The sequence below is a fragment of the Myxine glutinosa genome, chromosome 8 (genome assembly GCF_964187855.1).
Source record: "Myxine glutinosa chromosome 8, kmMyxGlut1.1, whole genome shotgun sequence".
In the NCBI taxonomy this organism is placed as follows: Eukaryota; Metazoa; Chordata; class Myxini; order Myxiniformes; family Myxinidae; genus Myxine; species Myxine glutinosa.
Genome location: NC_136268.1, coordinates 11,021,439 through 11,048,007, shown reverse-complemented (window position 1 = coordinate 11,048,007; position 26,569 = coordinate 11,021,439). Strand labels below are relative to the sequence as shown.

Below are 26,569 nucleotides of genomic sequence, written 5' to 3'. Positions count from 1 at the left end.
CGCAGGTGAGTGGCAATGTATATGATGTGAGGAAAGCTTCAGTCGGCTTGGGGATTGGTTTGGATCCGGGTGTTCGTGAGAGGCCGTTGGTGAAGTGTGCGACAGGTCTGGTGTGCGAAAAAAGAGGTGTGCGAGAATGTCCGACCATGGGGTGTGTGAGGAAAAAGTGCACGCCGAGGAGTGAGTGTGCCGTCAAGAGTGAGTTGGTCGAAGCGCGTGTGCGAGGGGGTACATGGAAGCGCGGTGTGGTAAGTGTTACGGAGGAAGTAACGAAAGAGTGTGCGCAAGAGGATGCGCGAGATAGGTGTGTCACGGACAGGTGCATGGGGAAAGAGTGCGCTGTCAAGAGTGAGGGAGAATGCACGCCTGTGGTGAGTGTTACAGAGGGTGTAACGGGAGAGTGTGCGCAAGAGTGTGCGCGAGAAAGGTGTGTAACGGACAGGTGCATGAGGAAAGAGTGCGCTGTCGGGAGTAAGGGTGAGTGCGTTGTCAAGAGTGGTGGTGAGAGTAGTGAGAGTGACAAGGAGCGTGAGTTGGTTGTGACAGGTGAGCGAGGATGTACACCTGGAATGGAAGGATGCACACCTGGAATGGTAGAGCGTGAGTGGGAATGCACGCTGGAATTGGTAGTGAGGCACGTGGTTGGGTGTGCGGGTGAGAGCACACCTGTGGTTGTCACAGAGGAGGTGACCGAGGAGGGGGCACGAAGAGGTGTGTTGGTGAGGTGTGCGAGCGACGAATGTGTGCCAAGGTGTTCGGTGGTCAGGTGTGTGACCAAGTCTGTGAGTGGAATGAGTGTACCTGGGTGTGTAAGGAAAGGTACGAGGAGCATGGGAACAGCTGGAGGTATGAGCAAGAAAGGGGTAGCGTATGCATGTAAGCATGCAGGTGAAGCATCGACGGTAACCGGGTTAGAGGTTAGAACGACTTATAGCCGAATCGGGCCCTCGGTGCGCGCCAGGCTTCGCGTGCCGCGAGAACCAGCGGGGATCCGAGCCGCGGCAGGTTTGAAAGAACCGCCGTACGCGATCCACGCTGTGCCTCGCTTGGAACGGTCGCGTCCGGGCTCCACTAGGCGGAGCGGGCAGCCCGATAGGAAGGGTCGTCATGGCGACCACTTTCTATTGAGACGTGCCGGCAGGTCGAGATCGGGACATTGGATGGCTCCACGCCGAGGTGGTGCGTGGGATCTCGGCCCGGGTAAGCCCCCGTCCCTGCCCCGAATGCGGGACGTATCCAGCCGCTGGCACAAAACGACCCGCGTTCATTGCTCGGCTGTACGAAGCCGGGCTGTAGACGTGAATTGGCGCACCGAGAGGATCTAATAAGTAGACGGGTGATGAGGATAGTGTTTTGGCCCCGAAATTAGAAAAAAGCAAAATTTGATGATTGGTACGGTGATTGGCAGATGATTGGCAAAATTTTTGATTGGCTGAAATTTGGTGTGCCAAATTGATAGTAAGAGATGCCCCATGTGATGGGATGGCCAATCCACCATCCCTCACAAGTGGGGCAAATGCGCTATAGTTTATGGGGTGTATGGCAGTGAAAACTAGCCCGGGTGGGTTAGGTTATATTGTAGGGATCTAGCGAAGATGACATTAAGTAACGTTAAGATTAGTTAGTGACTGATACCTGTAGTGGGGACGCAGGTAGTTTAGTGTGGATGATAATGACGTGGGAGCGCAATAGTTTAAAGGGACGACGGGGAAGCGCAAGTTTCAGAGGGGAGTAGTTAGCTGAGATGATGCCGTGTGTGTGAGGATTGAACAGGTGTGATTGAACAGGTGTGATTGCACAGGTGTGCAACTGAACAGGTGTGTGGAGCAGTGTATGAGGGAGTAGTGGTGATTGCGTGTTGTGTTGACCAAATGGTCCAGGAAGAGGAGGAGGGTGCAGGTGGCACCAGGTATGATTGCACAGGTGTGCAACGACAGGTGAATGGAGGACAGGTGTATGGAATAAATGGTATGGAGTATTGGAATGGATGGTCGTGGAGTGAGTATGGTGGAAATTGTGGAGTGGAGTGGATGGTGCGAAGGTGTGAATGGGGGAAGAGTGGACCCCCATCACGGATACCCGGGGCGGGTAGTGTAAGTGTTAGGTAGAGGGTACAGGTAAATTGTGGTTGGATATTGGCATCTGTGGTGCGGGTGAAAGAATGGTCTTTGGATGGGTGCATTAGTGTTGTGGAAATGGCTGGGCGTGTAGCCTGTTAGTGTGTGTAGTTGGTTTGGGCACTCCACCACTGTGAGGATGTCGGCCAGGTGAGGCCGCAGGTGGGCTCTGGGAGCCGGTAGTTGTGGATGGGGCCCGAGGATCCGGAGGACGGACCCGGGTAGCCCAGTGCCAGAGGGCACCAGGGGGTGACAGAGCCAGGAGAGGGCCTTCCCCAGTTAGTTAGGTTAGGGTGAGGAGCTAGGTAAGCTCGGGTGGCAACTGCAGTGGTGGAGGTGTGCAGGTGGGTAGACCTGCTGGGAGAGCTACACGTCGCGGCCCAGAAATTGTGCGAGGGCACCGGGAGATGAATCGGGGGAGTGAGACCCCAAATTGAGAAGCACCACAGTTTGGTCAATGGGAATTGGTTTTTAGAACCCATAGTGTAAGCTGGCCAATGGATTGGCAGGGAAAGACCCCGGGTAGTGTAAAGTGTGTTAAAATCATTTAGAGGATAGTTAGGATTGGAGTCTCCTCGCACCATCTGCATCCACTCACCTGAGGTGACAGGTACTCCACACCATGCCATGTTTTGTTATTTTATGATGCAAATGTTTGGATTGTGAGACACATCATGACGTGGGTGTGACATTGTGCTTTGTTGTTCCATCTCTTCCTCCTTATGAGGAGTGATGACGAATTGGGTGATGGCAAATTTTGGATAGAGGGATTGTGGTAACGAATTTGGTATAGGGGAAATATGGGGAAGACGTGACAGTAGCGACGGATTGGTAATGTGTAGATTTTTGTACATATGGGGTAAGGGCAAGGGTAGTGTAGGTGACAGGGGGGTGACGTACGGTAGGGACGAGCTTTCTCATTTCGCTCTCCGTACGCATTTCGCCTTGCATTGCCTTTTTGATGTGTACCCTTGTGACCTTACCCCTCGCTCAATTGTCTTTCCCCTTTTGTCTCCCACATGACCTGTGCGCCATTGGGTGCCGAGGGGAGCGTGCGTGGGTCGGCCATTGTGCGCCCGAAATTCCCAGAACCAGCTGTCTGCATCGATGCACCACATTATGGACCACAGGTCTGTGGCCGAGCACCACTTATGGACCCCATGGGTTGGGGCATGGCCCCTCTACTGGAACCAGCCATGAGGGCCCGAAATCTTGCTGGCAGACCTTGGCCACAGGGCACCGATGCCCCACAGGTGAACCACACGTAGTCGGCCCTGCGGGCCATAAATAAAATAAATAAAAATGGACACATTGGGTGCAAGTTTTAATACAAATAGGCCGCCAGTAAGCAAAGCAAAGGAATGACAACATCTGGAAGAACAAATAATAATAACCAGCAGAGGGAGCCGAAGAGCAAGAGATCACCTGCAGGGTTAGGGGTTGTTGGTTTATTTTTATTGTTGAACAATGGTGACTGCACCGATTGGTGCTTGGGTGCGGTTTTGGGTGCTTTCATGGTGCGTCGATGCAGAGCAGACTGTCTCCCCCCCAGAAAGAACAATTACAGGTCCTGGGTTAGTTTTGTAAATAAAAATAGAGTCATTGTAAATAATGCTCCCCACCGTCAGTGTATAGTTTGAAGACCATTCCGCAATTCGGTTAACTGTGGGCGTAAGTCTGTTAGGCAGGGTGCAATGGAGCAGCGGGACACATTTATTTATGTTTTAAAACTGTCACACTCAGGGTCAGGTTAAAAGTAGAGGGAACTACACCTACGTGTCACACTAAAAATAAAAGTTGTAGGCCCGGGACGTGCCTAAGAGGAGGAGGGTGCAGTGTTGCGGAGATGAGGACTGTATATTTTTTGATTGTGTGCTGTACTATTATTATTATTGTTTATTTTGCGCCCCCCTATCTCCGGAGCTGTGTAAAGGTGAAAGGGCATCCCATAATTAGTCCACAAGCATACACATCAGCCAAATAATAGAATACCCCTGTTGATAGTTATCTCTTATTCTGTGTTTTAGAGTAAGGCTGTGTCTCCCATTAATGAAAGTACTCCATTGCACCAGTGAAAGAGAATAGATCCCCTTTCCTTCCCATCCCCAAAATCTCCATTTCCTTTTACATCCCCTTCCGTCATTGCCGGGCCTCGATTGCCGAATTACCTCCCCTCCAATAACCGCCATTGAACATGTGCTCGAATCGGAGAAGAAAGGCGTGCCCGCCCGTCGTCATCAAGGGCGGAGCCAGAGGGTCGCGCAACCAACCAGGGCCGAGGTGAGCACCCCGATGGGCGTGTCCAAAAGGCCGGCGGCTTAATCGCCGGAGGCGCTATAAAAGGCGCGCACGCAAGAAGCAAGTGAGTTGGTCGTGGAGAGAGTCGTGAGGAGTCAGTCAGTGGAGTCGGTGGTCAGTTGGTTGCGTCGGTTGCGGTGAGGAGTCGGTGGTAAAGAGTGAGTGGACCAAGAACGAGTTGAGGGTTTGGACCAGACAAGTCGGACAAGGCCTGGCAAAGCACGCGACATACACAGCAGCCACAACAGCAGCTTGGGGGCCTGAACGGCGGTTTGGAGCAGGGCCGTGAAGGAACGGCGGCTGCTCAACGCGCCGGTTGTGCTGCAGGACCCCCTTGGACTTTCCTCTCCCTCCAGCCATCCACCTCCTGCCTTTCCATCCTTCTTGTGTATGTGAGTTTGTTCTGTTTGTTCTGTCCTGGGTTAATTAAGCTTGTGTAGGTAAGCTAAAGATTTCACTGTGTCACCTGCGTCTTATGTGCTTGTAAATAAACGTGACTGCTTTCTTTTTGCTTATGTGTGTAAATAGTCAATAAATTCAGTAGTATTTCCAAACCTTTCTTTGCCTTCGTTTTCCTCTTTGCATTCGTCGTTTTTGTCTTTTCCCTCATTGAGCAGCTGCGGTGCGATCCGGCCAACGTTTGGGTTCTAATCGGGGAGTAACTGTTCGGACGCGGTAATACCAACCGCTCGGTAAAATAACATCTAAAACCGCGTCAGTAACAATATTATGCTTTTGTTATGAGAAGCGTCCTAGGAAAAACGCCACGATAAATCTATCTGAACACGGATATACACCTCAACACGGATATACACCTCAACGCGGAAATACACCTCAACACGGATATACACCTCAACAGGGATATACACCTCAACACGGATATACACCTCAACACGGATATACACCTCAACGTGAATATACACCTCAATGCGGATATACACCTCAACACGGATATACACCTCAACATGGATATACACCTCAACACGGATATACACCTCAACACGGATATACACCTCAACACGGATATACACCTCAACACGGATATACACCTCAACACGGATATACACCTCAACGCGAATATACACCTCAAACCCGGCTTTACACCTCAACACGGATATACACCTCAACACGGATATACACCTCAACACGAATATACACCTCAACACGGATATACATCTCAACACGGATATACACCTCAACACGGATATACACCTCAACGCGGATATACACCTCAACGCGGATATCCACCTCAACGTGGATATACACCTCAATGTGGGTATACACCTCAACGTGGGTATACACCTCAAAGTGGGTATACACCTCAACACGGATATACACCTCAACATGGATATACACCTCAACACGGATATACACCTCAACACGGATATACACGTCAACACGGATATACATGTCAACGTGGATATACACCTCAACACGGATATACACCTCAACACGGATATACACCTCAACGGGGATATACACCTCAACATGCAACCCAATTGGTAGGGAAAACCCCATTGGTGAGGAGGTAAATTAATTCGTGAGGGTAAAACCTTCATTGTGTGATCCTCAGTCCTCCTGTCAAGTTTGGTTGTGATTGGATAAGTAACGACGGAATGTATCGCGGTCAAAAATCGTCAGACAGACTCCAGGTATATTGTGGCGGGCACAAGGGACAATAATTCCGCGCACCAGTGGATGGCGCGAGCATCCAGGCGGGGAACTGAAATGCATGCCCCGCCTTTCGGCCGATCGGCCATGCCCGGGGGCAAGGCGTGGCCTTGGGAGATATATGCGGGCTCTAAGCTTGAGCCCTTCCAGTGCTGAAGTGCGGGCTCTGAATAAAGACTCTTGTTGTATCAACGCGTTGTGGCCTACCTCTCTGGCAATCGAGTCGTGTGTGCACAGCACCACACTGGTGACCCCGATTGGTTCAGCCGTTGCTGACCCCCGAACGCGCCATGGCTACCAACGCCGTCGCAATCAAACTCCCGGGGTTTTGGTAAGCGCAAGCCGACGTTTGGTTTGTGCAAGCCAAAGCTCAGTTCCAACTCCGGCGCATCACGGCAGACGAGACCCGGTACTACCACGTGGTCGCCGCCCTCGGGCCCGGCACTGCCGCCGGCGTCGTGTCCATTCTTCGGCGCCCGCCGGGCGACCACAAGTACGAGGCGCTCAAACGTCTCCTCCTCGCCACGTTCGGGCTCACAGAGATCGAACGTGCCGACCGCCTCCTGGACCTTCCCGCCCTCGGCGACACACGACCATCCGTCCAGATGGATTTCATGCTGTCTCTGCTTGGAGACCAGCGCCCGGATTTCTTGTTCCGCGCACTTTTCCTCCACCAGCTACCAATCCAGGTGCGCCTCGCGCTGGCCGGTTCCAACATCACGGAACCCCGCGCCCTGGCCGGAGAGGCCGACAAGTTTTTCGCGGCCTGCGACACGCGGTCGGTTTATGGTGCTGCCGTAGTGGATCCCGGTGCAGAGGCTACAGCGCCCCCTGCTTCCCTCGTGGCCGCTGCTGCGCCCCGCCCACTACCGCCGCCGCCACCACCACCGCCGCCGGCACGGCCGCCGCGGCCGCCACCGCCGCAAACCTGGTGCTACTACCATGCCAGGTTCGGCCGCAAGGCTAAAACGTGCTGCCCGCCGTGTTCTTTTGACGGGTCGGGAAACGACCGGGCCGGCACTCACTTGCGGCCCTGAGCGTCGGCCATTCCGGCAGCCTCCTGTTCATCACGGACACCTTATCCGGGCGCCGTTTTCTTTGCGACACGGGAGCGCAGGTAAGCGTTCTCCCTGCCTCCGCGTCCGACAAGCAAGCCGCAGGCCGGGGCCCCGCTTTGCTTGCCGCCAATGGTACACCCATCTGCACATTCGGGAAGCGTTGCCTCTCACTGCGGTTTGGAGGGCAGCGCTTTCAATGGTCGTTCGTCACCGCCAGCGTGCCAATGGCCCTGCTCGGCGCGGACTTCCTATGTGCGCATGGGCTGTTGGTCGACGTTAAGCGCAGACGACTCGTCCTGGCCGAAACCTTCAGCTCGCTCGCTTGTTCGCTGAGCGGCTCGTTGAGCAGCTCGCTGAGCGGCTCACCGAGCGGCTTGCCAAGCGGCTTGCTGAAAGGTTCCGTCCCGGTGAGGTTAGTCTGAACGCTTCCGGCAGCGGACGAGTTTACCCGCCCCATCGCCAGTTTCCTGGCCCTCACGCGGCCCACCTTCTCAGCGGTGGCCGTCAAACACGGGGTGGAGCACCATATCCCCACGGTTGGGCCGCCGGTCTACGCCCGGGCACGCCGACTCGACCTCACGAAGCTCGCCGTGGCGAAAGTGGAGTTCGCCACGCTGGAGCGGCTGGGGATCGTACGGCGCTCCAACAGCGCTTGGGCTTCTCCTCTGCACATTGTGCCGAAGCCCGGTGGAGGATGGCGGCCGTGCAGTGACGACCGCCGGCTCAATGATGCCACCACCCCCGACCGCAACCCGGTCCCGCATATCCAGGACTTTTCCACCCGGTTGGCAAACACGACCGTGTTCTCCAAGGTGGACCTCATCCGGGGCTACCACCATGTCCCCGTTCAACTGGACGATGTCCCAAAGACGGCCGTCATCACCCCTTTCGGCCTCTTTGAGTTCCTGCGAATGCATTTTGGGTTGAAGAATGCGGCCCAGGCGTTCCAACGGCTCATGGACAGCGTCTTGCGCGACTTACCTTTCATCTATGTCTACCTGGATGACATCCTAGTCGTGAGCGCGTGCCGGGAGGAGCACCTGCTCCGCCTCTGCACGCTTTTCGAATGCCTGGGCCAGCATGGCCTGATCATCAACCCCGCAAAGTGCCGTTTCGGCATCGCCGCCATCGACTTATTGGGGCACCGCATCACCAGGCACGGGGCCGTCCCTTTACCGGCCAAGGTTGAGGCGGTCAGGGATTTCCCACGCCCCCGCACGATCAAGGGGCTCCAGGAGTTCCTGGGCATGGTAAATTTTTACCACCGCTTCGTGCCCCACGTCGCCCAGCTCCTCCGCCCCCTGCACGAGGCCCTCTGGGGCAAGCCGGGCAAAGGTGGCATCGTCTGGTCGGAGCCGATAGCCGCGGCATTTGCGGGCACAAAGCTGGCCCTGGCCAACGCCACCATGCTGGCGCACCCGGCACCCGATGCACCGATCGCCCTTACCACCGACGCGTCGGACTACGCGGTGGGCGCGGTGCACGAGCAGTGGGTGCGTGGTGCTTGGCAGCCGCTGGCGGTTTTTAGCCGGCAGCTTTGCCCGCACGAACGCCGCTACAGCACCTTCGACCACGAGCTGCTCGGACTCCACCTGGCGGTCCGACACTTCCGCCATCTGCACGAAGGCCGCCCGTTCACGGCTTTCGTCGACCACAAGCCCCTTGTGTTCGCGATGGCCAAGGTCGCCGAGCCATGGTCGGCACGGCAGCAGCATCACCTCTCTGCCGTGTCCGAGTACACGACGGACATCCGTCATGTCGCGGGTGAAGACAACCCGGTGGCGGATTGTCTTTCCCGGTCCGTCGCGCACGCGGTCCACCTCGGGATCGAATATGCCCGGATGGCGGAGGACCAGACCGCCGACCCCGGCGTCCAGGCCTTGCGGACCGCCGTCACGGGCCTCCGCGTCACCGAGGTGCCATTCGACGTCGCGGGCACGGCCCTCCTGTGCGACGTCTCCCTCGGCCGGCCTCGCCCCATTGTGCCTGCTGGCTGGCAGCGCCCGGTTTTCGAAGACATCCACGGCCTGTCCCACCCAGGCACGAAGGCCTCCCAGAAGCTCGTCGCGGCAAAGTTCGTCTCGCATGGCCTCAGGAAGGACGTCCGCAACTGGGCCAGGACGTGCCTCGCGTGCCAGCATGCAAAGGTCCACCGCCACACCCAGGCCCCGTTGACCCCGTTTACGGTGCCCGAGCGTCGGTTCGACCATGTCCACGTCGACTTGGTAGGACCTCTGCCCCCCTCGCGGGGGTTCACCCACCTCCTCACCATGGTGGACTGCACCACATGGTGGCTGGAGGCCGTTGGCGGCGACGTCGGCGGCGGATGTGGCGCAAGCCTTCATCGCCACTTGGGTTGCCCAGTTCGGTGCCTCCTCGGATATCTCGTCCGACTGTGTCCCCCAGTTCACCTCAGAGCTCTGGGGCGCGGTGGCGCAAGGGCTCGGCGTCAAACTGCACCGCACCATGGCCTACCACCCCCAGGCCAATGGCCTGTGCGAGCGCTTTCATCGCTCGATGAAGGCCGCGCTCCGGGCCAGCCTCCGTGACGGCAGCTGGGCCGACAGGCTCCCCTGGGTCCTGCTGGGCCTCAGGACGGCGCCCAAGGACGACCTGCGCACGTCCTCGGCGGAGCTGGTCTTCGGGCAACCACTGCGGGTACCGGGCGAATTTATCCCCGACTCCACGGTTTCTTGGTCCGTGGCGCAACAGCACTCCACCCTGCAGGAGACCGCCAGGAGGTTCGCCCCGTGCCGACGGCACACCATGGTTGCCCGCCCTCCCACATCGCCCCGGAGCTTCGCACGGCGGAGTACGTCTTCGTCCGGCATGACGCCCACCGGGCACCGCTACGGGCCCTTCCGCGTGCTGGAGACCGGGGACAAATATTTCACCGTCGACATCGGCGGTGCCCCGGATCGTATCCCCGTGGACCGCCTCAAGCCGGCCCACCTCGATCTGGACCACCCCCCGCAAGCAGCTCTGCCTCCGCGTCGAGGCCGCCCCCCGGCGGTCAGACCCCCGGCACCCCCCAGCCCCACCGTCCCGCTACCCCCCAGCCCTGCATGCATCGCCAGGGGGCATTTCGGCCGGGTCATCCGGCTTCCCCGCAAGCTCACCCTTCAGGTGCGCGGGAATTCTGGGGGGGCGCGTGTGGCGGGCACAAGGGACAATAGTTCCGCACACCAGTGGGTGGCGCGAGCATCCAGGCGGGGAACTGAAATGCATGCCCCGCCTTTCGGCCGATCGGCCACGCCGGGGGCAAGGTGTGGCCTCGGGAGATATATGCGGGCTCTAAGCTCGAGCCCGCCCAGTGCTGAAGTGCGAGCTCTGAATAAAGACTCTTGTTGTATCAACGCGTTGTGGCCTACCTCTCTGCCAATCGAGTCGTGTGTGCACAGCACCACAATATACTGTATACCCCTGTGTTATATACTGTATACCCCCGTGTTATATACTGTATACCCCTGTGTTATATACTGTATACCCCTGTGTTATATACTGTATACCCCTGTGTTATATACTGTATGCCACTGTGTTATATACTGTATACCCCTGTGTTATATACTGTATACCCCTGTGTTATAGACTGTATACCCCTGTGTTATATACTGTATACCCCTGTGTTATATACTGTATGCCCCTGTGTTATATATTGTATACCCCTGTGTTATATACTGTATACCCCTGTGTTATATACTGTATACCCCTGTGTTATATACTGTATACCCCTGTGTTATATACTGTATACCCCTGTGTTATATACTGTATACCCCTGTGTTATATACTGTATACCCCTGTGTTATATACTGTATACCCCTGTGTTATATACCGGTACTGTATACCCCTGTGTTATATACCGGTACTGTATACCCCAGTGTTATATACTGTATACCCCTGTGTTATATACTGTATACCCCTGTGTTATATACTGTATGCCCTGTGTTATATACTGTATACCCCTGTGTTATATACTGTATACCCCTGTGTTATATACTGTATGCCCCTGTGTTATATACTGTATACTCCTGTGTTATATATTGTATACACCTGTGTTATATACTGTATACCCCTGTGTTATATACTGTATACCCCTGTGTTATATACTGTATACCCCTGTCTGTGTTATATACTGTATACCCCTGTGTTATATACTGTATACCCCTGTGTTATATACTGTATACCCCTGTGTTATATACTGTATACCCCTGTGTTATATACTGTATACCCATGTGTCGAGCAGAGGGGTATGTATAAACTTTCGCCGTATACCTGGTATGGCAGGTGCTCGCGGCGACCTTGGCTGCCTGGTCTTTCCCCCCTGTGTAACCCGTGCTTCCATCTACAGCTCCCAGAGGGACTCCGATGTTGCCCCTGGAGTCCCTGTGTAGAGAGCTTTACCCTGTAAGTAGCTTTAAGTCGTATTCTTCTAAGATTATGGAATGTAAGTTGAAGTCTTCAAGATATGTGGTGAAGCGCTTTGTTCATTTCATGCTAAGGCGCTATATAAATACTGTTGAAGGAGCCTTGCTCCCACGTCGATCGGAAGAATGGACGCGCCAAAAAGTTGGAATTCGTCCGAGTTGCTTTATTCAAACAAAACAGCTCAGGTACTCTCAAAAGCCCGTTTATCGGGCAGCAATATATATACACACATTATCCCGGAGCGTTTGCCCGGGAACGGCGAGAGGGGGCGTGGCCGGGCGTCCTGGCCACGGCCTGGCAAGTCGAGGGCGGGCGTGGCCGGGCGTGCCCGGGCATGCCCGGGCGTCCCGGCCGAGGCCTGGCAAGTTGAGCGCGGGCCTGCCCGGGCGTCCTGGACGAGCCCGCCATGGTGATCGCTCCGTGTCCTTGGTAGGTGCAAGGCGATTGTGAAAACCCAGCGGGAGCCGCTACACACGTCCCCCCAGAATCGACTTGCACCGGCAGGGTCAATTTGAGGGGGGTCCTGATGACCCGGCCGAAGCGACCCCTGGCGGGTCGTGGGGGGGGGGGGTCCGGTGTGGTGGTGGGCGGTCCAGTGGGGGGCACAGTGGACGGGGGGCGGCCTCGCCGCGGCGGAAGGGCCAACCGTGGCGGTTGGTCGATGTCCACGTGCGCCGGCTTGAGGCGGTCCACCGCAATCCGGTTCGACCTGCCGCCGATGTCGATGACGAACGACTTGTCGTCCCGTCGCAGGACCCGGAAGGGCCCGTCGTACGGCGGCCGGAGTGGCCCCCGATGTGCGTCATGACGCACAAAAACATACTCCGCTGTGCGAAGTGCTGGGGGGATGTAGGACTGGGGGTCACCGTGATGGGATGTTGGCACGGGGGCAAACCGTCGGGCGGCCTCCTGGAGGTCCGAGCGCTGGCGAGCTGCGGACCAGGGACTGGTAGCGTCGGGCATGAACTCGCCCGGGATGCGTAGCACCTGGCCGTAGACAAGCTCGGCGGTGGATGCCCGGAGGTCCTCCTTGGGGGCCGTGCGGAGGCCCAAAAGGACCCACGGCAGCCGGTCGGCCCAACCGCCGTCCTGAAGGCCGGCCATGAGCGCGGCCTGCATGGAGCGGTGGAATCGCTCGCACAACCCGTTGGCTTGGGGGTGGTAGGCCGTAGTACGATGGAGCTTGACCCCCAGGTTGCGGGCGACCGCGCCCCACAGCTCGGAGGTGAACTGTGGTCCGCGGTCTGACGAGATGTCCGCCGGTGCGCCGAAGAGGGCGACCCAGGTGGCGATGAAAGCCTGCGCCACGTCGGCGGTGGTGGTGGAGATGAGGGGAATGGCCTCCGGCCACCTGGTGGTCCTGTCCACCATGGTGAGCAGGTGTGTGAACTCCCGTGACGGGGGGAGGGGGCCCACCAGATCCACGTTGACGTGGTCGAAACGTCGTTCGGGCACGGTGAAAGGTGCCAGCGGGGCCTGGGTGTGTCGGTGGACCTTGGCCTGTTGGCAGGCTGTGCAGGTGCTGGTCCAATCGCGGATGTCCCGTCGAAGGCCGTGCCAGACGAATCGCGCCGACACCAGCTTCTGGGAAGCTTTCCGGCCCGGGTGGGAAAGGCCGTGGAGGGAGGCGAAGATGCGGCGTTGCCAGGTAACGGGCACGATGGGGCGAGGCTGGCCTTGGGAGACGTCGCAGAGCAGGACAGTGTCCGTGAAGGGGATGTCGGCCAGGCGGAGGCCCGTGTCCGCCGCCCGGATGCCTTGCACCATGGTGTCAGTGGTTTGGTCCGCCGCCATAAGCACGAAGTCCACGCCGAGGTGGACCGCGTTCGCGCTGGCCCGAGAAAGACAGTCGGCCACGGCGTTGTTTTTGCCGGCGACGTGCCGGATGTCCATGGTAAACTCCGACACGGCGGAGAGGTGGCGCTGTTGGCGGGCCAACCACGGCTCCGTGACCTTGGCCATTGCGTAAACCAACGTCTTGTGGTCGACGAACGCCGTGAGGCATCGGCCCTCCAGGAGGTGGCGGAAATGGCGAACGGCCAGGTGTAGACCGAGGAGCTCACGGTCAAACGTACTGTATTTGAGCTCGTTCGGCCGGAGCTGCCGGCTGAAAAAAGCGAGTGGCTGCCAAACCCCGTTCACCCATTGCTCATGTACGGCGCCCACAGCGTAGTCGGAGGCATCCGTGGTGAGGGCGATGGGAGCGTTGAGCACCGGGTGAGCGAGCAGTGTTGCGTCGGCGAGGGCCCACTTTGAGCTTTGGAAGGCCGCGTCCATTGCTGCGGACCAGACGATGTCGTGCTTGGCCGGCTTGCCCCGGAGGGCTTCGTAGAGGGGTCGCATGAGTTGAGCAGCACGGGGCACGAAGCGGTGATAGAAATTCACCATTCCCAGGAATTCCTGCAGGGCCTTTATTGAGCGGGGATGCGGAAACGTGGTGATGGCCTCGACCTTGGTTGGCAGCGGCACGGCCCCGTTCTTGGTGATGTGGTGGCCCAAAAAATCAACGGCCATCGTGCTGAAGTGGCATTTGGCCGGGTTGACGATGAGGCCGTGCTCGCTGAGGCGCCCGAATAGTGTTCGGAGGCGGAGGAGGTGCTCGGCCCGGGACGTGCTGGCGACGAGGATGTCGTCCAGGTAAACGAAGAGGAATGGCAAGTCATGCAGCACGCCATCCATCAAGCGCTGGAACGCCTGAGCCGTGTTCTTGAGACCAAACGGCATCCGTAGGAATTCGAATAAGCCGAACGGCGTGATGACTGCCGTTTTAGGGACGTCGGCCGCCCTGACAGGTACCTGGTGAAATCCCCGTATGAGGTCGATTTTTGAAAAAATGACCCGTCCCGCCAGACGGGCGGAGAAGTCTTGGATGTGCGGGATCGGATACCTGTCGGGGGTGGTAGCGTCGTTAAGACGGCGGTAGTCGCCACATGGGCACCAGCCGCCCCCTGGCTTTGGGACGATGTGTAGTGGTGAAGCCCACGCGCTATCGGAGCGCCGCACGATGCCGAGGTGTTCTAAAGCGTCGAACTCGGCTTTGGCCACGGCAAGCTTGCCTGGGTCGAGGCGGTGGGCTCTGGCGTAGACCGGCGGGCCCGTGGTTGGTATGTGGTGCTCGATCCCATGTCGTACTGCGACGGCCGAAAACGTCGGCCGCGTGAGGGCCGGGAACTCCGTGAGCAGGCGAGCAAACTCGTTCTCCGCCGGGAGGGTGCATGCCAGCTCGGTCGGAGCAGAGCTGCTCAATGTGCATACCAGGGAGCTGAAGGTTTCGGCGTTGATTAGGCGACACCGTTGGACGTCCACCAGCAGTCCGTGTGCGCAGAGGAAGTCGGCGCCTAGCAGAGCCATGGGCACGTTTGCGGTTACAAACGTCCAAGTAAAGCGTTGGCCGCCGAAGCAGAGGGTTACGTTGCGCGGGCCGAAGGTGTGGATGGCCGATCCGTTGGCTGCAACCAAGGAGGGGCCGCAAACCGCGGACTGCCTGTCCTGGTCAGAGGCGGGTATGACGCTCAGCTGGGCGCCGGTGTCGCACAGGAAGCGCCGTCCGGACGCTTTGTCCGTGATGAACAGTAATTTGCCCGTGTGGTCGGCCCTCATGGCTGGTAATGAACGCCGGCCTGGCAGTTTCCCAGCCTGCCGAAGGTGCACGGGGGTCGGCATGTCCGGGCCTTCTGTCCGAACCTGGCATGATAGTAACACCACGCTTGGTCAGGTGGAGGCCCCGGTCGTCGTGCTGGAGGTGGTTGGCTTGGCGTAGCGGTCGCCGATTGCGTCGGCAGTTCGGTCGTCGACCGTGCCGGGTGCTCGGGCGCCATGGGTGTTGCGTCGGACGGCGGTGGGCCCCAGGTCGCTGCTGCAATGCGTTGGCCTGCCGCGGAGATCTTGTCGGCTTCCCTGGCGAGGGCACGGGGATCCGTGATCGTCGTGTTTGCCAGGGCGAGGCGTACCGGGCTAGGCAGCTGACGGAGGAACAGCTCCCGGAACAGGAATGCCGGAGAGTGCTCGCCGAGCAGCGAAAGCATGTAGTCCATTCGCTCGGACGGGCGCGTGTCGCCGAGCTCGGGCAGGTCGAGCAGGCGCCGTGCGCGTTCCGCCGATGGGAGGGCGAAAGCGTCGAGGAGGAGCTTTTTAATCGCGCCGTATTTGTCAGCGGCTGGCGGGTTCTTGAGGAGGCTCAGGGCACGGGCCGCGGTGGCTGAACCGAGCACTGCTACCACATGGTGGAAGCGGGTGTCGTCGGCCGTGATGCCTCGCAGGGCGAACAGGGAGTCCACCTGTGCGAACCAAACCGCTGCGTGAGCCTCCCAGAAGGTAGGCAGTTTGAGGGCAACTGCCGTGTCCATGTCGGTAGGTCACCAATGAAGGAGCCGTGCTCCCACGTCGATCGGAAGAATGGACGCGACAAAAAGCTGGAATTCGTCCGAGTTGCTTTATTCAAACAAAACAGCTCAGGTACTCTCAAAAGCCCGTTTATCGGGCAGCAATATATATACACACATTATCCCGGAGCGTTTGCCCGGGAACGGCGAGAGGGGGCGTGGCCGGGCGTCCTGGCCACGGCCTGGCAAGTCGAGGGCGGGTATGCCCGGGCAAGCCCGGGCATCCCGGACGCGGCCTGGCAAGTCGAGAGCGGGCCTGCCCGGGCGTCCTGGATGAGCCCGGCATGGTGATCGCTCCGCGTCCTTGGTAGGTGCAAGGCGATTGTGAAAACCCAGCGGTAGCCGCTACACTGTTATTATTGTTATTATTATGTACATGTATGTAATTTGGAATAGTTTAGATGTACACCATACAACTAATTGTACATTGCTGTGAAAAACGGGTATGTTTTACATGCATACTCTTCCATTGCAAGTCTGGATTACAATTTCTGGGCCTTTTATATAATTACAATTTAATTTTGCATATGTATTTCTCCCGGTGCGCCGACATGAAAAGTTAAATTACTTTTTAATTTTCATATTTAAAATCAACATTTCTGTCATTTGTCAAGATGGTTTTAAGGCAATCTTGTTATAATAACAGTAATTTATACGGCGTAAGTTGCAGGAGCCTCGAAGCGCTTAGAAAAGAGAAGAAAGCCAACGAGATGAATATACAAATACAAATTATACAAGAAGAAAACCTAAGATATAATCAGATGTCGGCATTTTCAAATAAACGAGTCTTTAACAGAGATTTGAAAATGTTCACATTGTCGGCTTTGTGCGCATGCATGCTGGTCAAGAAAGTAAGACGCAAGAGAGCAAGGTAGTCCAGAAAATCATAGGCACTTGCTATCCCCTCTTTCCCTTTTATTCCTTTTCCCCCTCTCCTCCCTCTCCTCCCCATAAAACTACATTTCTGAACAAAGATTATTGCAATAAACAAAATCCGATTCTTATCTTGGACTAAGAGAAAATCATATCAAAAGCGAGGGGCACGGTGCAAATCACAAATTACACAATGTAGGCACTCAAATGTTGTACTAGGTTACGCACAATGTATGTACACACCAGCGGGCAGTGCACTAGTGCGTGGCGCAAACAATGGAAACAAAATGGCTTCTAATTCCGGGTTGTCGTAACTCGCTCCATACAGGGACTCGGGTTGCCCCCCACCCCCCATTCGGCCTCCCAGCGGAAAACCAGTCACAACGATGGCTGGAACCGCTGTGGAGGCGAAAAAGGCAGATTCTAAATCCGTACTGCATGGAGTAGTGTTTGGTGTACCCGGTGTACCCGGTGTACCCCCAACATTTTCGATTCTCGGATGCCAATCTCCCCGGAGGCGAATACGATGAATGGTGTCCTTCAAAAGCTCGGCATGACCATTGACCATGGCCCTTGTTGTATATACAACAACAACAACACAACATGCATTTTAAGGCCATTTTCCCTGCTAGAGCGGGGGTTAGCCTTGCGGGTGTATATGTGTGTGGATATTCCACATGTGTACCTCGTGTGGGTACGATTGGATGTTTGCATGTGTTGTTGTTCCCTGAGGATATTCCACGTGTGTACCTAGTGTGGGTACGATTGAGTGTTTACATGTGTTGTTGTTACCTGCGTATATTCCACATGTGTATGTGGTAGCAACCATCGGCCCCCCAGGCCCCCCTTGACCCCAAGAAGAACCCCTGGAGGCATCTTGAACTGTGATACAAGAGGTTTATTACAGAAGATATTAATTAACGTGCACGGAACATTTTCCAGTCCATGCACCTCAGACGGCTGCGCCCGGCACGCGGCAGCACGACCCACATTAGCAAGAAGCAAGTCGTGATGCGTACAATGCACAAGGAAGCGCCTCGAGGCCATACACTGAAAAATCTTAAAGTTCCACCCGAACAGTGGGTCATATATTAGTTCTAACCCCGCCCCCCCTACCCTCATCCCTAGCTGGGATCAAAGAGGTGGCTCAGGCAGCGAGGAGCCTGCGTGGGAAGCAAGGCCACGGAGAGGGCACAATATTTCTGTTTGGAGGGTACACGCAATCCAATGCACCGGCCTTGGGGCCGACAGATCTCCCTGGGAGGTTTTCGGGGAAAAATGGAGTTGTCACATATGGTCTTAGACTGCCCTCAAGAGGCTTGGGAGGGTACAGCGGCTCAATACTCAGTATGAAGAGGGGGCCCCCTCAGTCGTTGCCACGACACTCCTCCATCTGTTTCTATAACATCATAGATAGTTTTAGTTATCACCCTGGATCCCCCTGGGGACACCATTGGGAGTACCTGGCATTTGCCCCCAATTTACCTCGTTCACCATGGTGGTGCGTCGGATCTTCCGGTGGCGTTTGCAGCTCAGCATTGGTAAGACAGTGTTCGCGGCATGCCATCTTAGCTCCAGAGAAGCAAAAAGGGAACTGGGCGTGTTCATTGACAAGAAACGCTTGGAGTTCCGGCACGCCGCACAGTACCTCGGTGTACGCCTGGATCGGATACTGTCCTTCAAGCAACACCTAGAAGAAGCTGAGGCCAAGGTGACATCAAGGGTCTCGCTTATCCGAAGTCTCGCTGGTACGTCCTGGGGAGCCTCCGCTAAGACCCTACGAATATCCATGCAAGCCCTGGTCTTCTCTGCAGCCGAGTACTGCGCCCCGGCCTGGAGCAGAAGCCCACACATGAGAAAGGTTGATGTTGTCATTAACAACGCCCTCCGCATTGTAGCTGGTTGTTTGAAGCCCACCCGGCATTGCACCTGCCAGTCCTAGCGGGAATCGTCCCGGCCGGCCTCCGACGGGAGGCTGCTATCCTCGCCCTGGTAAGAAACGCCCAGAAACACGACTTGCACATCCTGCACAACACCACAACGATAGTGGCGCCTCCAAGCAGACTCAAGTCCTGCCATCCCTACAACAAGGCGGCACAAGAGATGTTCAGTTCTATCTCTGAGGACCTGTCTAGAAGCATATGGCTGGTGGCATCTTGGAAGCAGATGTGGGAAACGGCTGGGCCCACTCGCATCCATCGCTGCATTTGGGACCCAGGAGGTGGCGTCGTAGGAGAAGACCTGCCACGCCCGCAATGGATCTTGCTGAACCGTCTACGTACGGGGGGTCGGCCGCTTCAAATCATCACTGAAGATGTGGGGCCTGGCAGACAGCGCCGCGTGCGAGTGCGGCAAGCCTGAGCAGACTGCCAAACACATGACTTCCACCTGCCCCCTACACAGACCACCTTTAGAAGCGGACCTCTTCGACGTAGGACCAGAGACGAGGGCATGGCTGTACGACATTGAGCTGGCCATCTAATGATACACGAAGGAGAAGAGGGTCCTCCTATTTCCGTCAAGAGCACCTCGACACGTGCACTGGGCTGGTGCCACACCCTAACCTACCATGGAGTGGGGTCAGCAAAGTGGGGGCGAAGTCCAAGTACCCCCAATGGGCCCCTTCTCCCCTTATGAGCAAACTAGACCTAGAGAGGAAAAGGAAGATTACCGCATCGTTGTATTAGGGGGAAATTTTACCCAACGGAGCATGCATTGGTTAAAAATCGCAAAGAAAAATTAATAAAGAGACTCACAGAACGATTAACAATGAAACTTACATTGCCGAATTAAAGTCGACATAACTCACCGTCTCAGAATTATACAACGGGCGGTAACATCATGAATCAAATATCGAACTACAATTTTTTTTTTTCTTTTTTTTTTCCTATACTGAATCGAGGCTCGTGAAAGCTGACATTTACTTCACAAACAAATCAACCAGACAAACAAAATATATAAAAAGAGGGAGCGGAAGACAAGATGGGGAGAGAAGGGGAAGCACACAAACACAACATTTAAGAGCAGGGAGATGTGTGGGAGGGAGAGGGCTTGGGGGGAGGAGGCGTGGGAAGGGGGGGGGCGGTGGGAGAAGTATAAAACACAAGGACACCAAGGACTTCCAGGACAGAAGATAACAGAGTAATTCACAGAAAAATTAATAATGAAACTTGCATTGCCGAATTAAAGTCGACATAACTCAAAATAACAAACAAACAAAACAACAAATCTCCCACACAAACCATAACATACAAAATAATGAAAGAAAATAAAATTTAAAAATAAAATCACATCAAAATAACAAAGAAAACCACAGAATTAAAAAATAAAGACCCTCATTGTCCCAGGATTAGAACCAGGCCCGCACCTCGCGGTTGGGTGCTGGGCCACTAACGTGCATGCGCTGGAAACGTGTACTCTTCCTTTTTTTTTCCGGACCGCGCACCCTAACGGAACGCGTACTCTTCTTTCTTCCGGACCGTGCATTCTAACGGGATGTGTACTCTTCTTTCTTCCGGACCGTGCATTCTAACGGGACGCGCATTTTTGGGGATCGCAACTCAACGCTATGCAAACCTAGCCACTGATGCCGATCCTGCAAGCTCGGGGTCACCTAGGACTGCGCAGGAACAGGGGGGGGGGGGGGGGTGGCAAACCCGGACTTTCCCCTTTGCGGCCGCATGATTATGGTTGGGGACAGTAATTTGCACATGGGGACGTCTCGTTTCTCTTCCTCCCGCTCTCGGCCCACCATGGTCTGTTCACCTGTACCTGTATTGCAAGTTTTACTGACACACACAGATCAAATTCCTAGCCCCCCCTCCCCCGCCAATTGGCATTTAGTTACCTCATCTCTCAGATGGTTGGCTATTTATAGCCGCGTTCCCTGCGTCGTGTGTGGAAATTCAAATGCCATATTTACTTTCACCAATTTCCAAAAATACCTCCCTTTTAATCATCTTCCCGACATCTAATGATACATGATTTGCCAACCATAAAAAAAAAAATTAAAAAAAACCATGATCATGATCATGATCATGATAAAAAATTCGATTTGCCAACCATGATCCCCCCAATTATAATCAGTCAATGGAGAAACTCACCACATTTTCTCCATCCTGCTTTGTTGTCCTCCTATATTGCAGACATCATTTTTTGTAAACACAAATATTTGTAAACATGATCCTGTATTGCTTCCATCCCAGAAGCGTCTCATTCCTGCAAATTAAATCTGAAGCACAATTTTCCTATATATTTGCCTGCATCTAATATTATTCACTCATCTCACTCATCTCATCTCACCTGTGTAAGAAAATTATTTACATTGACCCATATCACAATTCACATCATTAGCAGCTGGTATAGTAGTTAAATATCAAAATACATCAACTGGTATACTTCCTTTGATAACCTCTCTCTTATCCTATCAATACCTGGATAAGCAAATTTCACACCAGTATAACTCACTGGAAAATTCTCTGAAAATTACGAAATCGTCTCCAAGTTCTCTAGCTAATCTCCATCCGCAATCACCAACTCTACCCTCCTTTTGCACTTTGCCCTATCACCCAACAACAACAACAACAACAATAACAGGCATTTTAAGGCCCTTTTCCCTGCAAGAGCGGGGGTTAGCTTTGCGGTCCCCATGACAATCTTCTCCATTTTGCCCTATTTTCTGCATCTCTCCTTGTTAACCCCCTTGCCCGCATTTCTTCTTCAACCATCTTTAGCCAAGCCTTTCTCGGTCTTCCCCATCCTCTACTTCCTTCTACATTCATTTCCCATGTCCTGCTCCCATAAATCATAACACTTCTCACACATGCAGCCTACACCTTTCCCTTCAGCTTCAACGACACTCCCCTCCTTGTCAGCACGCCACTCAGTTTCCGAAACTTCTTCCATGCACATCTCACTCTAGCAACCGCTGCCGAGCCTGATCCTCCTTCTCTATTCAGCATGTCTCCGAGGTAACAAAATATTTTCACACCTTCCAGCTTCACATAGTCTCCAAGATCCATCTCAACATTTCCTCCATCTGTAGCTTCCTCTGTGCACACCTTCCACTTGAATGTGGCTGCCACACTGGTTAATGACCGTCTCTAACCATGACATTTTCGATGTATCTATAAATATAAACCTAGAGTCAACCATGCAAAGTAACACATTTCCTTACACATTTTCCCAGGGGAATTGCCCTATCACCTCCCCTTATGAGCAATAATTTAATTGATGTGATCCCAACGTACCTGGTGGAGTTCTGTTCACCTGGTCTGCAGAGCCGTGATCCGATCTGCACCAGCACCCAACCACCTCTTCGATTGGGGTCAACCTGTGTGTAGCACTCTAGCACAATTTTGTTAAAACAAATTCACACCTTTCCATTCGTTGGCGCAAATACCATTTCCCGTTACAGGCGCATCTGTCTAGCCATTCACAGATTGTCCACAAGACAACGTCCCCATCTTCCACACTTCAGCTCCCGAGAGCTCAATTTTGGCCCATGAGCTCGCTCCATGGACCTCATGAACACACATCGGACAGGCAGACAGGGGGTTGGGTGGACTCAACCACAACCACCGCTACCTTCTGCCAAGCAAGAGGCAAGAGCAATATCACTCTACCTGCCTTCTGTCCAAGTCCAGTCCAATTCTCTGAGTTTCCATTCACAGACAGACAGACAGACAGACAATCGAGGCCATACACAAGGCTTCAATTTCCATCCGAAGGACATTACTTTATTAGAGTGGTGTAGTCTCTTGGTCCGCTCGCTTTCACGAACTACATGCAAACAACTAGCTTGTCAACAAAATCATTTGTCCCTCGAAGGCCAATTCTGCCATCCTCATGCAGACATCAGTATCTCACTTCCCCCCGTTATGCCACCTTTCTGTCAAAATCATTAAACATGCTCAATGGCAATCCACTCTGCTCAGGATTTGTAAACCACTGGGTTCTCCCCTTCAACCCAGCCACAGCCCCAACCGCACAGGCTGCGAGATCAAAGCGCCATCAGCCCTTTCCTTTTTTCTCCCACACAAACCAGTGTAAGCCAGCCACCACAATCAAAGAGAGGTGACCTTGGCCCCTCTTCAACAGGCCAGCATTTCCAAAGCAAACCATTTTGTCTCTTCTTTCCCAGTCATACAAACCAAAGCCCACTTTTGTCAGCACATGTACTTTAACCACGATTATATGAGACTTAACAGTGTTAACAGTGTTAATAACACCAGGACTGCTCCAAGGGAGCAGTCATAACTCGCCTTCACACCTCATCCAATCACATATCTTACTCAACTGATATTAAAGAAACAATTATTTTCATACCCTATGAGACATCTGGCTTGCAGACAGACTAACAGGTGAAACCATACCCCTACTTCACATTCGGTGGGCATTAAACCCACTACCTCCCCTTAAGGCAATCAATTAATTAATATATTGTCAACCTGTCTAGGGAGAGGAGGGCGGAGGAGGGAGAGGGCGAGGGTAGCATGACAGGGCACACGCTCACCAATAGGCCGGATCCAAATCCAGACCTTGCCAGTCCTACCACTCAAGGCGTCCCGTCACGAACCAGGGACGCCGCAACCATGCACAGCAGGTGACCACAGCAACTCGTCCACCTGATACCCCCTCGACCAACAGGTGACCCGATAAACACACAGATAGACAGACAGATAAACGAACCCCCAGCGTACTAACAGGAATGTCTCAGAGGCCCATTCAATCCACACGGTAGGCTGCCAAATTGGGGTAACAGACGTCTCCGTCCTACAACTACAACACTTGCTTGGTCAACCCCAGCCCATCCTGCCTCTCCAAGAGCTCCGCATCCGGACAGATAGACAGACAGACTGGCTCCATATACCAATTGCAAACATTTGATGAACCACAATAGCAACCGCTAACACCAAATATTTATTGTCCCCTTTCCAGGGAAATCAAGTCGACCACCATTAAAGCACAAAACAGAGAGGGAAGTAAGAAGACCATATACCCAGAGTGAGACCCAAAAATCAAGCAGACAGACTGACAATCGAAACTGTCTTTCGAAACTGCCGAACGACAAGTTTGCAGACACTGAGGGAGTGACATTTGACACCATAACAGACACCGGGACACCGCTCCTCCTCCTTGATCCATACCTGCAGATCTCATGGTCACACTATGAGCAATCAAAACGTCATTTCAGGGATACCGGAAAACCAATGCAGAACAATGCAATCAACATTTCGTGCACCCTCTGGTAAGGAGGGGGGGAGGCAGGGGGGGTTAGGGATAGCACTGTTACTCTGGCCAGCATTTTCTTTCCATAACACACTCGTTCTAATCATTGTATCTGGCTCATTATAATCCCATTTTTGGGTTGGCTTCGGCCATCCTCGGGCACCAAATTGCCGTGCACGGAATCTGCCCTCGGCGTTCCCTCGTCTCGCCTCGCGAGGCCCCGCTCGGTCGTCATGATGACTGGCCTGCACGTCGGATTCCCGCGCGCACGGCGGGGTCGCCGCGCGGTGGACTTTAAATCATTCTACTTTTTTTTTTGAGTATCACACCGACATACATTAATCTCCCTTCGCAACCCGTTAGCGTAAACTGGGTGCCTCCATCTCGGCTCCCCCGTACTGACGGGTGCACGTCATTCCCAAGAGGAGCTGTTTTCCCAAGTCCTCCCGGCGCACGAGCGTCCCAAAACTCCCCACCTGAGCGCACCGCGACCTGGTATTCCAGGCTCCCAACGCCTGAATACCCGCACAGGTGTCTCTACCCATGCTCCGCAAACCGTTAGCTCTACGGGTGGCAATTTTCCCACCATCCCCGCTGATGGATGCCCTTCCCGACGATACCTTTGTGTCGCCGGGCGAGGCCCTCCAAGGGAGCATTCCGACTTCCTTTGAAGTCGGCCTCCTTCCCCTTGTACCATGGATGAGGTGTTTTCGATGCACGCAGCCAAGTACGCCACCACCCAACACTCTCGCCAGGCCTGCCCATGTCCGAACGTGGGCCGTGTCCAGCCACTTGTGCAACGTTCGCGACATGTCGAGTGTCCAAGCCACTGCGTCTTGATACACTCCGCTCCCAGCTCAGGCCGGAGCAATTTTTACCTCCTATAACAACCTTCTGTATTCTGCTCACAGTTCGTTCCCCTTACTTTTAGTTCTTGGATCTGCGCCGGAGATCGGCCAAGACGGGCCCCTTCCCTCGGAGGCAGCAAAAAATGCCACTGATACTGCGAGAAAGGTCTCACCTTTTTAGTAGGGCCCTGCACCCTTGCTGCCTTCGAGTCAAAGAACCGTCTCTCTCCCCTCCGGACAATATCCTGTCCATGACGCCAGCTGTGGTAGCAACCATTGGCCCCCGGGCCCCCCTTGACCCCAAGAAGAACCCCTGGAGGCATCTTGAACTGTGATACAAGAGGTTTATTATAGAAGAGATTAATTAACGTGCACGAAACATTTTCCAGTCCATGCACCTCAGACGGCTGCGCCCGGCACGCGGCAGCACGACCCACATTAGCAACAAGCAAGTCGTGATGCATACAATGCACAAGGAAGCGCCTCGAGGCCATACACTGAAAAATCTTAAAGTTCCACCCGAACAGTGGGTCATATATTAGTTCTTACCCCGCCCCCCCTACCCTCATCCCTAGCTGGGATCAACGAGGTGGCTCAGACAGCGAGGAGCCTGCGTGGGTGGCAAGGCCACAGAGAGGGCACAATATTTCTGTTTGGAGGGTACACGCAATCCAATGCACCGGCCTTGCGGCCGACAGATCTCCCTGGGAGGTTTTCTGGGAAAAATGGAGTTGTCACTTATGGTCTTAGACTGCCCTCAAGAGGCTTGGGAGGGCACAGCGGCTCAATACTCATTATGAAGAGGGGGCCCCCCCAGTCGTTGCCACGACATGTACCTCGTGTGGGTACGATTGGGTGTTTACATGTGTTGTTGTTACCTGTGTATATTCCACATGTGTACCTAGTGTGGGTACGATTGGGTGTTTACATGTGTTGTTGTTACCTGTGGATATTCTCCACGTGTACCTAGTGTGGGTACGATTGGGTGTTTACATGTGTTGTTGTTACCTGTGTATATTCCACATGTGTACCTAGTGTGGGTACGATTGGGTGTTTACATGTGTTGGTGTTACCTGTGTATATTCCACATGTGTACCTAGTGTGGGTACGATTGGGTGTTTGCATGTGTTGTTGTTACCTGTGTATATTCCACATGTGTACCTAATGTGGGTACGATTGGGTGTTTACATGTGTTGTTGTTACCTGTGTATATTCTACATGTGTACCTAGTGTGGGTACGATTGGGTGTTTACATGTGTTGTTGTTACCTGTGTATATTCTACATGTGTACCTAGTGTGGGTACGATTGGGTGTTTACATGTGTTGTTGTTACCTGTGTATATTCCACATGTGTACCTAGTGTGGGTACGATTGGGTGTTTACATGTGTTGTTGTTACCTGTGTATATTCTGCATGTGTACCTAGTGTGGGTACGATTGGGTGTTTACATGTGTTGTTGTTACCTGTGGATATTCTCCATGTGTACCTCGTGTGGGTACGATCGGGTGTTTGTATATGGCAGCATGTGTTGCACTGGCAAATTGTTGTCGAAAATGGTGATTGTCAAAGAGAAAATACGGGTCTAGTTAGAATGGTTTCAGCTTCGGTTTTGGGGTCCTGCTGAGGGTTGGTGCGGACCCCAGTCCTTTGGTTACCATAAATGAGAC

The 26,569-nt window shown here is 54.3% G+C and overlaps 1 protein-coding gene across 1 annotated transcript in view; it reads left to right on the top strand.

Annotated features, from left to right (window-relative positions):
* The first annotated feature begins 11,393 nt into the window (after positions 1-11,393).
* The window catches only part of LOC137432205 (uncharacterized), a 325,295-nt gene continuing 310,119 nt past the window's right edge, over positions 11,394-26,569 (top strand). The window contains exon 1 of the mRNA XM_078783922.1: positions 11,394-11,548. Coding sequence (XP_078640048.1) covers positions 11,394-11,548 — 155 coding nt within the window. The remainder of the gene's footprint in view (positions 11,549-26,569) is intronic.